Source organism: Camelus ferus, chromosome 14 (assembly GCF_009834535.1).
Source record: "Camelus ferus isolate YT-003-E chromosome 14, BCGSAC_Cfer_1.0, whole genome shotgun sequence".
In the NCBI taxonomy this organism is placed as follows: domain Eukaryota; kingdom Metazoa; phylum Chordata; class Mammalia; order Artiodactyla; family Camelidae; genus Camelus; species Camelus ferus.
In genome coordinates, this window is record NC_045709.1 from 10669888 (window position 1) to 10684483 (window position 14596).

A 14596-nucleotide genomic window follows, 5' to 3' on the forward strand; every position below is an offset into this window, starting at 1 on the left:
ACTGAGCTCAAACTGTCATCCTGCTAGCCTCGTCTCCCAACCCTGACTCTACAACTCACTCAGGGTCCCCAGAACATTTCATTTTCCTCTCAGACGTCTCCATGGCTCTGCCTGTGTTTATGCCTAGAACACCTAATCATCAGTCTAACAGAAAGCTCAAAACATGTGTCCCCTTAGACTACATAAAAAATTAACTCAATGGATCAAAGACCTAAATGTAAAAGCTAAAACTATAAAACTCTTAGAAGAAAACATAGGAGAAAAGCTTCAAGACATTGGATTTGCCAGTGATTTGGGGGATGTGACACTGAAACCACAGGCAACAAACACAAACAGGTAAACTGGACTACATCAAAATTACAAGCTTCTGTGCATCAAAGGACATAATCAAGAGTGAAAAGGCAACCCACAGAGGGGGAGAAAATATTTGCACATCAAAAGGGGTTAATATGCAGACTATATGAAGAACTCCTACAACACAACAACAAAAAAATACAAACAACCTGATTTTAAAATGGGCAAAGGATTTGAATAGACATTTCTTCAAAGAAGATATACAAATGGCCAATAAGCACATGAAAAATGCTCAACATCACTAATCATTAGGGAAATGCAAATTAAAACCACCGTGAGATACCACTTCATACCCATTAGGGTACCTATGATCAAAAAATCCCCCAAAACAATAACAGGATAACAAACGTTCATGAGGATGTGGAGAAACTTGAAACCCTTGTGCACTACTGATGGGAAGGTAAAATGGTGCGGCAGCTGTGGAAAACTGTATGGCAGTTCCTCAATAAATTAAAAATAGAATTACCATACAATCCAGCAGCTCTACTTTTGGGTATATACTAAAAGGAATTGAAAGTAAGAATTCAATGAAACATTTGTACTCCCATGTTCATAGCAGCATTAGTCACAACAGCCAAAAAGCGGAAGCCACCCAAGCGTCATTGACAGATGAATGGAGAAGTAGAATGTAGTCTATACATATAATGGAATAACAGAATAATAATTCAGCCTTAGAGGGGAAGGGGATTTTGATCTGTGCTACAATATGGATGAACCCTAAAGACATTATAATAAGTGAAAAAGAGAAGGACAAATACTGGATGATTCCACTTACATGAGGTACCTAAATTAGTCAGGTTCATAGAGTTGGAAAGAAGAGTAGTGGTTTCCAGGGGCTGGGGAGGGGAAGGGGAAAACAAGGAGTTGGTGTTTAACGGCCAGAGTTTCAGTTTTGCAGGAGTGTGAAAGTTCTAGAGATGAAAGGTGGTGATGGCTGCACAGCAATGTGAATGTACTTACTGAATGGTACACTCAAAAGTGGTTAAAATGGTGAAATTTATGTTATATAAATTTTACAATGGAAACAAAACCGAAACAAAACATGTGCCCTATTAACAGGAGGTCAGATGATCAGGTTGCTATATAAAAACATCAGACCATTACATGCATACTTGGAGTATCGCCTGCTTTCTAAAAATTTTGGTAATAGAGTCTAGAATTTTATAATTATACACAGATCGAGTTCATTTTTGTCTAAACCAAAAATGGCTGAGGAAATGAATATATTGTTTCCAGATCAAGCCAAATGGAAAGAAATACCAGTTCTCAATGTAGTCCCCGACTTTTTACCCAACTTTTGGGAGGAAATTAGAAAACTGCTTCCCCCCTTTCTGTCCAGGCTCCCAGCAGCAGGGAGGAACGGGGAAGGGGTGAGCTCCTACCTCGGAGTGTGAGCGTGGGCTGACCTCTCCACGCTGCGGGCAGCTTCTCTCTTCGCGCCTTCAGGACAAATTGGCTGTTGATAAATTTGCAGATGCTGAAAATGTTGAAGGTAACTTGGGGATGGACGATGGAGAAATGTTCGTCTAATCGAACCTTCGGGGTTTGGAGCCCTGGGACGTACTTCTGAATATTCACTCCAGCTTGTCTGACCTGCAGCTATCCACAGAGGATGCGTGTGAGACTACAGAAGGGACGGCACCCTGCACCCTGAACTTTCCCCTAGAAATAGCATTCTGGTCGGGCTTTGTGACTTGCAGAGGAGAGAGGGGTCAGGAATGGAATAAATACCATGGAAATAATGAATATTATTTTAAAAGTCAAATCTCTAGCTAATCTGTGAAAGAGCAATGAATAATAGCATGGGAGTGCCCCAAAGCGAAGTATTTTCCTAACAAGAAGCAGGGGTTAAAGCTCTCAGTGGGGTGATAGTTCTTCCTTTGCTGGAGTCCTCTCTGTCTTTGTCTCTGTCTCTGTCTCTCTTTGGAATTAATTGAAAAAGAAACTAGAAAATTCTGTAACTTGGATCTGATGCCAAGGCCTGAGTGGAGAAGCCTTTCACTGAGGTGGGGAGACACCTGTCACTGCTATCTCCCGGGAACACACAGGAGGAAAAAAACAAAATGAGCGTCTTTTATAGAAAAAGTCCAATGCCAACACAGGCTGTCCAGGAATAATGAACTTCACTCTGTCAGGCTATAGAAATTAACTAACTTTATGGAATAAGTGTCATTAAATTTTCTGTTTCTATGCCCAAAACTTGAAGGGATTTTTTAAAGTAGATCAGAATTTTAAATATTAACAGTAATAATAATAGTATCCCCATGGCATTAGGGAGAAGCCGCAGTGCATGGCTTTATAATTCCTTAGTTGCTTCATACGGGGTGTTTGTCCTCAGTTAGATCATGAATTCTTTGCGAGCAGAGATGACCTTCAGATGAATAAATGTCATAGACTGTGTCCAGCAGTCCCCTGCTGGGTGATGATTCAACATGTCTATACATTCACATAGATATCAGAGAAAGTTGGAGTGGCTGAAGGCATTTTAACTGAATTTTTGGACCACATTTAATTTGCCTAATTGCCCTTAAATTGATTCATGGTCAACTTAATTGACATATTTTGTCCAAGGACGCTGGTAACAACCACACGTAAGTGGTCAGCATCCATCATACCACCCCCAGAGCAGTGGCAGGAGTGGGCACAGGACTCTCCTCCACCTTCAAGGTGCAGAAAGGGAAGCCTGGTGGAACTGAGCCACCCAAGGTGGCCACAAGGACGGGGAGTGTTGGCACCTCGAAGTCCACTCTGCCGTTGCTCCTGTGCTCTTTTGGCTCTTAGTGTAGCCGTCTTAGTGCCACTTCCTTTTTCTCCAGTGGCAAACATGCTCATGCGTTCACTAGTTCAAACTCCTTGGCACTGCCCTCTTCTGTACCAATCAAGAAGATGCTACCTTCTGGTTTCCTTAGTGAAAGGATACCTCAATGAAAAGGAAGTCAGGGGTCCTTCCAGGCTAAATCCTAGTCTCCCAAACAGTGGGTACTCCTCAGGGATTTAAGTCCCCACCAAGGTAAAAGACTATAGGACATACTCCCCTCCCCAGCCTATCCCCACTTCAAGCTACAGAGAGAAAAGCCCTCTTACTGATTCATCAAATACAACGTGGAAGGGAAAAGCAGTGCAGAATGTCTTCTCTTCAATCCAGAGCCGCTCAGGATAAATCGGTTCAAAGGTGTCCCTGAGATGCCCTGATGGAGAAAAAGAGGGTCCTATTCACAGGCCACTCAGGCCACCAACCCAAGAGAGCATCTCGAATGTTTCCCCGGGCCAAGTACAGTCCCCGCTCTTCGGCATGAGCTCCCTCGGTGTCTCCAGATGGCCACGGTAATTCTTCTTCCAAATTAAAACAAACAGAAAACTTGCTACCAGGTTGAGAAGCCCCCCTGCCCCCTGCCAAGTTTCTGCCCGCCGCTGAAGAGTTTCTGGGCCAATTGAGTGCGTCTCGCCATGAAAACAGGGCTGGCATTGAAGCGGTGACAGGCTGACAATCAGCCAGCAGAGCAGCGCACGCCGCCCAGCACCAGGGACATTTGCCGGGGCGCTTTTGAGACTGACAGTTTTGGGTGGCATGTGAAAATTTAACCAACAGCCCTATTTGGCAGTGGGTAGAGATTCGAAATGGAGCCTTTTTGATATGAAAATCTCCTAGACAAAGGATGTCAATTGCATGTTTGACTCGCTTGCCATGGTTTGAGGGACTCAAAATGCAGCCCTTTGAGCCCCGCAGACCTTCTCCCAGACGCATGTCTCCATGACCCATCAGGGCAGGACCAGGAGTCTCTGGCTCCCTCCCTGATGGGCTGGAGCCCCTGTTCAGATTCAGGTCTTAGGTGCTGATCACGAGACCAGCTCAGGGCCACCAGGGGCACCTTTGAGAGCCTGAAGCCTTCATTTTCCAGATGGAAGATGGAGGACTTTGTTCGAGGTCATAGGCTCCTTAGGGACAGAGCCAGAAATCTGCTTTCCTGGTTCATGATCCAGCGTCCTTCGCACTCCTGGACACCACGATCACCATCATTCACAGACTCCCAGGCCACACAGGCACCCCAGTCGGGAAGGCCTGAGAAAATTCATTGTTCTTGATAGTACGTCATCACTCATCCTCTTTCTTGAACTTCAACACAGGCACCAGTCGGGGCTGAGTCCCTTCCCCTCTCCAGAGCTTTCCCTGACTACAGGGGAGGCTGTGCCTCCGTCAGCCCCAGCACACACAAAAGGGGCAAAGGAAGCAAATTTTAAAGTTCAAAACCATGCCTGCCAGATCCAAGCTCTGCAGAAACCAGTGACATCACAATCAGAGAGGACTCTGCCATCTGCGTGCACGAAGTACTTATCCTGCTCGGAGAGCCAGGGTTGGGAGACTGGTCTACTCACCTTTTCCAGACAGGACTATGCTTCTCACAACTTCCCAGCCGGACTTTTTCACAGGATAAACAGAGATGCTCAAGTATCTCTCTTTCATCCTAAGGGAAGCTGCCTCCAGGGCCTGTAGTCAGCAGAGAGAGAAGCATGTAGTCTGGTCATGTGACTGGTCACGTGACTGGAGATGCAGGAACCCCACTTGCTGTGATGGGGCCAGAGGAACTGTGAGGCCTCGCAAGGTCAATTTTAGCAAGATTTCATAGACCTCAAGGTGGTTATCTAATTAATCCTCATGCTGTTTCTCCACCAAAGGCAGCAAGAACTTTTTACAAAATCTCAAGAAAAGACTGGCAGGAAAATCACACATGAACATCTTCCCTTCCTGTGGTTGCAGATTCTGCAGTGAACAGACTCTGACGTGGGCTTCAAATGCTCTAAGATATAAACACTGTGTGCTCCAGGAATCACAGACTTCTCTGGATATCTGTACGAGCTCTGTGGACACAAAGCTACGTACCTAATAGACGTGGTACCTGAACAGAGAACGATCACTCTACAAACTACAGTTGAGGCAGTCAACCACAGGCTCATGACTTGACCCCAGACCCAGGACTGGCCCCAGCTGCCAAGGTGGGCACTCAGGACTTGAAAGGTCAATATTACATCATGAGAATTGCAACTTTCAAGGCCCTTCTATTAGTGTTTTTAATAGGTAAAAATGTTCTAGGCTTAAGTCCATTCCAGAGAGCATCCCAATGTTTATCTAAATGAACTTAACCCAGTGGTTCTCAACCAGTAGTGATTTTTGTCCCCTACCCCCAGCCTGGGGACCCTTGGCAATGCCTGGAGACATTTTTGATTGCCATAACTTGGGGTGCTCCTAGCGTCTAGTGAGTAGACAGAGGAAGCTGCTAAACATCTTCAGGACAGCCTGTTGTATCAAAGAGTATCTGGTTCAAAATGTCAACAGAAGTGAGATTGAGAAGCCCTTCCCTGACTCCACTTTTAGAAGGTCCAGCTGATTCTGTTCTTTGCATAGATTGTGCCGAGACTGGTAGCTCCACTAAGAGGAACTGTGCTTTCTGAAGTCACAGCACACCCGGTATCTCTGAGTCTCTCTGGATGTCCTGACTGTCTTGTAATCCCTTTGGCTTCGCCCTGCTCATCTGTCTGTGTGACTTGTGCTCGATCAGAAACACGACATGCTCCTTCTTCCCTGTCCTCTCCTCCTCCTGACTCACATCGAGGATATCCATAGTCACATCAAGTGTCGAAGAAGTCTTTGGCCACAGCCTCAATGATCCCTGCAGCAGAAGGACACCTATTGGTGAGGGATGGCAGAAGGCCGTTGCATCAGCAAAAATCATGAAATCATTCTTATGCAACTTTTGAGTTCACCAAGCCCAGGCCCTGTGTCAAGACGGGCAACATATGACAGATTAATAAATTAAAAAAACAATAACTTAAAGGCAGAGACCTACATGACTGGATACTATCTATCTATCTATCCATGTATCTATATCTGTATCTGTATCTATATCCCTGCCACTCTGATTTCTAGTTTAGCATCTATTCATTTGTTTGTTTCTTTAGGAAGGTGCTCAATTCATTAAACAATCTCTGGAGATAATGTAAGCAAAATTCAATTGTAAAAGCATGAAGGATCATGTTTTTGAAAGTGTTCCTCTAGGAATCTATCCCAGGGTTCTAATATAAAACATGGGAAAAGCACGCATGGAGATGAGCATCGCAGCACCGTTTGCAATAGCGAAAGAGCAGTATCTCCTAAAAGTTCCATGACAGGGGACTAGTTCATTACAATATGGAATATGATTCAGCCATCGAAGACGGTGGGTTTAAAGAATATGTGAAAACATGAAAGGATGCTTTTTTCTATCATACTGAATACAAAAAAAAAGGATACAAAATAATACATGCAGAATTATCACAACTAGGTAAAAACCCACATAATTTAAAATGTTGAAATAAAAAATGAAAATTATTCCTTCTTTCGGCACTTTGGAAATCTATTTCAAGGGTCAACACTTTGGGGAAAATGGTTGGAGTACACAAGAGATGGAACTTGAACTTCCTCCCCACAGCTGGCTGTCAGTCATCCTGGGGAATTTGTGGGGAAAGACATCCTTACTCTGGAGACCTCAGAAATCTGGGTCGTTAAGCCAGCCCCGTACCTGGTACGATGTGGCACAGACCTCTTCTATCTGAGTAGTAATGGAGAAGCATCTTCCCATCTGCTCCTTGCTCCACACGAAACGATGGTGCGTTCATCTCCTAATTAAAAGACAGCATATTTTCCCCAGTGGATGCAAGTTGTTTATTAAATTATGCTTTTGAGGCTTGTGAAACAACAGTACTTATTACATCACACAGAACTGTATCCCAAGCCCCCCTCCAATCACATAAAAATAAAATCTAAAATGGTTTCTGCCTCTAAGTCAGGAATTGTATGTTATACCGAATCCCCTCCCCAGCTCTATGTGGTAAGCACTAGCTCCATTGTAAGGAGGCGGAAACTGAGGCTGAGGGAAGTTAAGGCTGGATTCACAGGAGAGCAACATCTTAACCCTCAGTCGAGCCTTTTCCACTCTGCAGAGCTGCTTCTACATTCACTCCAACGGGTGGCTGGCTGCTGGGCTTGGCCTGTGACCAAGGGACCACCAGCATCTTCACTCTGAAAGATCAGGGGCTTGGAGGAATTGGCAGGTGGAGAAAAGTTCATTTTTCTTCTGGAAGGTTATACCATCTGTGGCGCACAGTTGCATATTTGGAAAAAGGGATCATCTTTCTCCAGGAATAAATGTTGACATCCAAGTATGTCCCAGCTCATATGTCCAGGAATCAGGATAAAGTCTTTGCCTTGGGGAATCCCTGAGAGAAGCAATTTTCTCCCCCGGCTTGATTAGCAAGCTGCCCAGCTCCCTGGCTCACAGCTCTCGGTCTGAGTGAGGGAAAAGGTTAGCAAGGTGGCTTCCTTCTGAGACTGTCTGTTCTCTTCCAAGGTGGTGGTAGTTAGTAGTTGAGGGTGGAGAAGGGGTGCTAGTTAAGATGAGGGTTTTTCCCCCAAGTATTTATTTTATCCTTCCAAAAGCATATACAGAGAGAAAGTATGTATTTCTGTATTTCCATTTTGACTAAAGAAGATTTGAGGCAGGACATATAAAAAGCTTACGATAAAGCAGAAAATTAAAAGTTATTTCAAAAAATTATATCTGAAAAAATTACTCAAAAAGTTTTCAAAATAATACCAACAGAGTACAAAAGGGCTAAAATGAAAATCTACAAGCTTTTGCTGCCATGTCCACCCTCACTCCACCCCCTAGCCCAGGCCCCTTCCCAGCTCAGAGTCTACGCTTTTCATCCTTCTGGTCAGTGTCTCCTACTCTCTAAAGAATAAGATTATACAATGCATCTGGGACTTCAGAGCCTCATTCCTCTCGTCTTGCTGAGTAGTGCACATAATAACAACAGGACAGACCTGACTACTCATCCTACTCGATGTCAGTTAAGTCTCCAAGCCTCTTGTTCCTTATCTGAAAAATGGAGAAGACAACCATTCTCCTGCTTAACACCTCTAAGGGTCAGCGTGGTTCATGAGGCACTTTCACATGCATTATCCCATTTTCTCCTCATGACAACCCTTCAAGGGTCGTTACGCACATTCAATACAGAAATGGTGGGGAAAGAGATTAGCAAACTGTCAAGGGCCCTAAAAATACGTATCAACTATTTTATATAAAATAATAAACTATTAAGATATGTGCAAATGCCACTTTTCCTTTTCAATAAAGCATTTTCTTTTTAAGAAAAAAGAAAAGGGAGTCTGCCCATTTAAATTTCCAATGATCTCTTCAAACAAGAAAACCGAGGACTGAACTCCAGAAGGACAGACCCCACTAGGGAAATGAGTTTCTTAGCACCTCCGGCAGCCACTCTGTGGGTTAATCAGAGTTGGATGGTTTCCGATGCCGGCTCTTGGCCCTGTCAAGTCTCTCCTGATACATGAATAAACGGATCTGGCTGCAGAAGCTATTTATCAGCTCCTTCCAGGCCAGGAAACCTGAGGAGAGATTTTGCAAATCCACTGAAACCTGACTGGCCCCAGCCTTTGTCCTGTTGTGACCCATCTTCTGGATCAAACATCAAACCCACCCCAGAACGCTATCAGAACAGGCCATCCTCCAGCACAGAGCTGACGTCTCCAGCCAGCTCTTCTTTGTTGTGGCCGGCCAGCTTATGAAAGTGGCTAACAGGTTTTCATTTTCCATTTCTTGCTCCAGAGAACTCCTCCACCCACTGACACTGCATCCCAGGGCTTCCACAGGCCCCTGGCAAATGCACCCTCTTGAGGGGTGGGTGCTGGCCTTGAACTGCTAGAGGCATTTGCTTCCTCTCAGGGCCCCCAAGTTCAGACCCAGATCGGCTTACCTGATAAGACAGGGCCAGGTAACTGTGGAGGGCATCTAGGTTTTCAATAAACTCTGTGAGATCTCCTCCCAGGGTCCGCAACATCCTGTCATAGCCAGATGCCTTACAGAATTGGAAGAAATGTTCCCCAAAGAGTTTCAGAATGGCTTCCATGGAGACACCTGCGGAACCCAAAATCAAAGCACCTGCCATGTGTGTGTTCTCACTGGGGCCGTCTTCACTCATTTCCAAAGGGTTCCAATCCCCGCTGTGTGATACAGGACTGAATTCTCTCGAAGCCTTCACTTTCCTCATCAGTACATGCCAATAATATTGATGTCATGGGGCCACTGTCAGAAGCCCTGTACAGCCCTGGCACCTGGCAGGCGCTCATGAAATTGGAGAGTCCCCCCAGTCCTACCCGACTCCTTTCTGTGGCTCCCTGTGTCAGAAATTTCTCTAGAATTCCACAAGGGGGTTCAAAGCTATCATATTCCTGTGACAATCTCACTTTCCACCACTAGACATCTTTAAGTACAATGCCCTTTAAGCGGACTAAAAAGCTACCACTGAGAAATAATTAGTACTGCAACTAAAAAACAATACTGGCAAATTTCTATCATATTGATTGACCCCCAAAGAGGATGCCAAATGTTTGCAGAGGCTTCCCTTTTCTCTCTTGTCTTCTCTGCACCCTAGTTTTCTTTCCAGGGGCAGTTTCTACATCACATCCTCCATAAAGACTTCTCTGAATACCCCCTGTCACACTGTCCTCTCTGTAAGAGCTGCACTTTTCTCTTCTCCCTCGCTATGCTAGTTCCGGAGGGCAGTGACCTCGCTCTACACATTTTCTCTGCTGGACACAAAGTAGGTGCTTAATCAATCCCTGGGGGTAGATTTGCGGCATGAGTGGGACTCCTGCCCCAACTGCTCCTCTGGACGAGACAGCGGGCCATTGTTTGCTTGATGGACGGGCCGTGAGTGTGTTTTAAGAATATTTGACAGTTCCTGAAACACTTGTGAATGAGTGTTATTTTACTCTGCCTGCCAAATCTTGTAAGATACGTCATCTTATCATGTTCCCCTTTGTACAGGTGAGCCCACTGAGGCTGAGAGTCACCTTTGTGAATTGACCCAAATCACCCAGAGTGGAAGAGGCTCTAACTCCAAATTGGGTGCTTTCTGTGCCACATCTCACAGCTCTGGAGCAGCGGAGAGGCAAGCGGCTCTCCCCCAAGGTGTAGGATGCTAACAGGCTTTCATTACTGACACAGGAGACAGTGCATCTATCAATGCTGGCGCCCTGATGCATCTGTGAGAGAACATTCCCATATTTTTGATGGTGTGGTGACTCCTGGGAGGTCCTGGGGGGTGGGAGAAAGTCTGGCGCACCCAGGTTGGCGGGACACCTGCCAGATTTGCAATCACCGGGATCCCTGGCTGACCCCCGTGATGCTCAGGATGGGTCTGGAATTCACAGCAAGTGGCTTTCCAGGCCTCTTGCGCTTTTCAGGGCCAATTCCTACAGGGAAGGCGAGGGATCCGAGGAGGTCTGGGCACTTTCCAGCCTCTACTTGCTTCCTAAGATGGTCTGAGCAGCAGATTTCCCACAGCTCATTGTCCACAAACAGAATACTGGGCAGATCATTGTTCTGTAAACTGAGCAGAATACAGCCCCTACTGAATTGGCCTGGTCTTATCAGAGATGAGTTATTTATCCATCCCCAAAATGTATTAGCTAGGACTTCTGGTTCCAGACAGAGCTTGTACCGGTAGGGTGGGAGGTGGTAAGGGTTTGTGTTAATTGCCTCTGTTGGGCTCACTGCTTGTGGGTCCATCCCTAGCTGGATGCAGGCAGGTTTGTCTGTAACAGCAACAAGAGCCACCTGCTAAGCCCCAAGGCAGCCGAAATAATAAATTCTACTCAAGTCTTTCTCAATTTTGATGAGTCCCCGGGAGAGGGACTCCTGATCAGTGCGTGGCCAGGTGTGGAATTGTTCCTTCCTCTTTCCTCCGTCTACCCCTCCTTTCCTGCAAAACCTGCTTGTTCAAGCTCAGGAAAAAAAAAAGCTGTGTTGTGGGTCCCCTAGGCTGGAGCTCTGGGCAAGTGTATCCTATTACCTGCTGGCAAAGCCTAACCCCAGAGACCTCGCCCTCCAAGGGACCTCCCTCAGGAGGACTGGGCTGTCCACAAGCCAAGCCAAGTTATAGTAAAGTTTCGCAGCCTTGCGCAGAAAGACTGTCAGCTTGACTTTTAGGTCTATAAACCTGCAGAAATCCATGAGGCTGCTTGCTCCAGAGACTGATTATTTTGTTTCTAGGCACCCAGTTCTGTTAATAAGAAAGGACACCTGGCCGAGGGGTGGACTGTTCCTTGAACGAGGATCTCGAGTCTGGGTGCGGTATTTTCCATCCATGCTGGGTTTGGGGCTTCCTCTAGGATTCGTAGCTGAGAATACTTGTCTAGCAGAGGACGAAGGTCACTTTTTAAAACCAGCACCTGGATTGTGTTGTTATATAGTTTCCCCTCAGTGAACCTGGGATTCCACGAGGTCCCTAAGTCCCAGGGGGACAGGGATATAGAAGAAATGACAAGAAAATGCAAGAGAGAACTAAACACAAGTCATAGGTGCCTAAGCATACTTTTTTGGATCATGTAAAGGAGAGTCTATAGCCTGCTTAGTACCCTGTCTTTTGTAGAGCAAAAAGGGGGGAATAAGGAAATATGCATGAACCTGCTCATTTGTGCCAAAACAAATACCAGAGACTACTGAGATGGGTTACCTCCGCAGCATTGGGAATGGGGTGGAAATGTTAGAACAACTGTGGAGTGTGTGCGTGGTGGGGGGTGGATACTTCTCTGAGCATCAGTTTTTGCACAGCTCTGATTTGGGGAATCATGTTCATGATTCACACGCTTAAAGAAAATAAGTAAGATCGAGAAGTATAGGGAAGACACTAAGATGGAATACAAACAAACAAATTAACAGAACAGTGTTTCAACAGAACAGTTCTGAATACAATAATTGCCCAGAAAAAAAATAATAACACAGTAAAATTTGAACATAATATTTAGACTCTTTCTTCTTAGGCTAAAGACAAAATGAACTTTAAACAAATATTTGACTGTAGTGAGTAGGCTTCCTTCCCACAGCCGTGTGGGTCAGCAGTGCTGAAACGCCTTTCTGAACATTCGAGGATTAAACCTGTAAATAAGTACACGGTGGGTGACGGGAACCAGGTTTCTCGCTGTGTGAGAAAGAAGAGCAGAATGAAGCCTGTGGGACAGATTAGGAAATCTACCCTAAGAAGACCACAGACCCGATCACAGTTTCAGATAGATGGGTGGACAGAAAGATGGAGAGATAGGTAAACAGACAGGTGGATGGTGTGTGTGTGTTCAGATGGCAGATTTCAGGGTTGGGGCAGGAAAATGATGAGTTTATAACATCTTGAAACATCAGAGAATAAAGAAGTGATCAAAGAATGATGGAGATGTGTCAAAAGGACACAAGGGCCAGCCTGGGGAGGGTGGGGGGCTCTCACTGGCTAAATCTTGGACAATTTGAGCATCAAAATAATGCAAGTGAAGGATTACACCCTATTTAAAAAAGTAAGAATCAAGAGTTCATATTGGGATAGATAGATAAATGGAGAAAATTCTTCCATATAGTAGAAATTCAACTAATAAATATAAAAGGATGATATGCTTAGAAAATCACCATTTGACCACCATCATAATTATTACTTCAGACGAGAATCACCAATGAGTACAGTAAGGAAGGAGGAGTTTGAGAAGCAACAAGATATACACAAAGATGGAAGTCTCTTCTTACCAGATACTCATTTCAAAGGGAAAAAATTACAGTGGAGAAACCTGGCAGACCACCTTAACCACATCATCAACGCTAACACCAGTGATGGGACAAGTCAACATAAGATGCCTCCTCATACGATGAACTGGAAAGGACGAAACATCACTCTGCAGTCTTCCCGCAAAGAAAGCATAACCCGAATAGAAACACAAGAAGACAGCAGATAATCCTGAATTGGGGGGACATGCTACAAAATAGCTGATCAGAACTTTCCAAAGATATCAATGTTCTAAGACTCAAAGAAAGACTCAGGGACTGTTTCAGACTACAGAAAACCAAAAATATAAATAAGTTTTTTTAAAAAAGTGACAACTGACATGAGCCAGAGTTTTCTTTTGTCCTAAAGGACATCACTGGGACAACTAGAAAAATTTCAGTCAAATCTGTGGGTTAATAATAGCACCATATCAATGTTCACTTCCTGGGTTTGATAGTCGTACTGTAGTTTCAGGGAAGAGAACTTTTAGGGATAAAGAGACATCGTGTTTGTAACACACCAACAATTTAGGAAAAGATTATATGGAGAGAAGGATAGAGCCAACATGGTAAAATGTTAACATTTGGGGAATATGGAGGAAGACTCTCTGGGGATGCTTCGTACTATTCTTACAAACCTTCTGTGAGCTTGAAATTATGTCAAAGTAAAAGGTTTTTACTGACTGTCCTGAAAAGACCTTAGGAAATCTAAGAAAACCACAGAGACCGCATGTATCCACAGCCGCTGAGATACAGCGGGGTCCTGGCCTCTGTGATGGTCTGAATTTTGTTAGGGATAATCAGAGCATTATGATTGTGCTTTAAAACGTCTTCATCTTGTTAGAGACTCACGCTGGCATAGGTATGGGAGCAGTTGTGGGAAACCAGAGATGCGCTTTAAGACACTCCAGTGAAAACAAAATCAGAAAAAAGGGTGGAGGAGCCAGAGAGGTGAAGTGAGGTTGGCAGAGTATTAATAATGATTGAGGCTGGGTGAAGGGCGTGTGCGCTTCCACGTACACCTCTCTTGACTTTCGCGTGTGTGTGAAAAGATCTATTAAAAAGCATTTGTTTTTAGATAGAAGGCTTCTTTGATGGTAGGAAAATAACTGTCACCAAGCGTCTGTGCCTGGCTTCCCAGGAGAGGGGCAGAGCCTTCCGAGGAGCTTCTCAATTAGAATGAAGTAGGAACTCAAACTTCTGACTTAACAAGGTTGGCTCTTCAGGGTCAGCAGGAAAGGTTTGCCTCTTGCTGGGCGACAGCTCAAGGGACTGCAGAGACGGAGGGGGCTGTGCACGGCCAGGGGAAGACACACCTGCAAAAGGCCCGGTGAGGCCGGCAGAGCCACCGCCACCCACCCTGGGCCTTGTGGGTAAAGGGCCCGCTAGGGGCTGCACTGTCGCCAACCCCTGGCCACCCCCCTCACCCAGACACAGGCGACAAGAGCTGCTCCTCCCGGTGACCCACCTGAGGCACCCAGAAAAGCACGTCTCTTCCACAAGACAGGGAAGTGAATGCCATCCATTTTAGACACTTTTCCATTGGAAGTAGGTATTTTTCCCCTAAAGCTTTGGTACCCAAGGGAATAAGCGTCAGACCTGGA

At 45.2% G+C, this 14596-nt stretch overlaps 1 protein-coding gene across 1 annotated transcript in view; it reads right to left on the reverse strand.

Annotated features, from left to right (window-relative positions):
- LOC102510749 (guanylate cyclase soluble subunit beta-2) overlaps positions 1-14596 on the reverse strand; it is a 57211-nt gene that overhangs the window by 21964 nt on the left and 20651 nt on the right. The window contains 7 exon segments of the mRNA XM_032496797.1: positions 1737-1953; positions 3439-3542; positions 4729-4840; positions 5814-5981; positions 5983-6020; positions 6909-7008; positions 9163-9323. Of these exon segments, the coding sequence (XP_032352688.1) occupies positions 1737-1953; positions 3439-3542; positions 4729-4840; positions 5814-5981; positions 5983-6020; positions 6909-7008; positions 9163-9323 (900 nt within the window).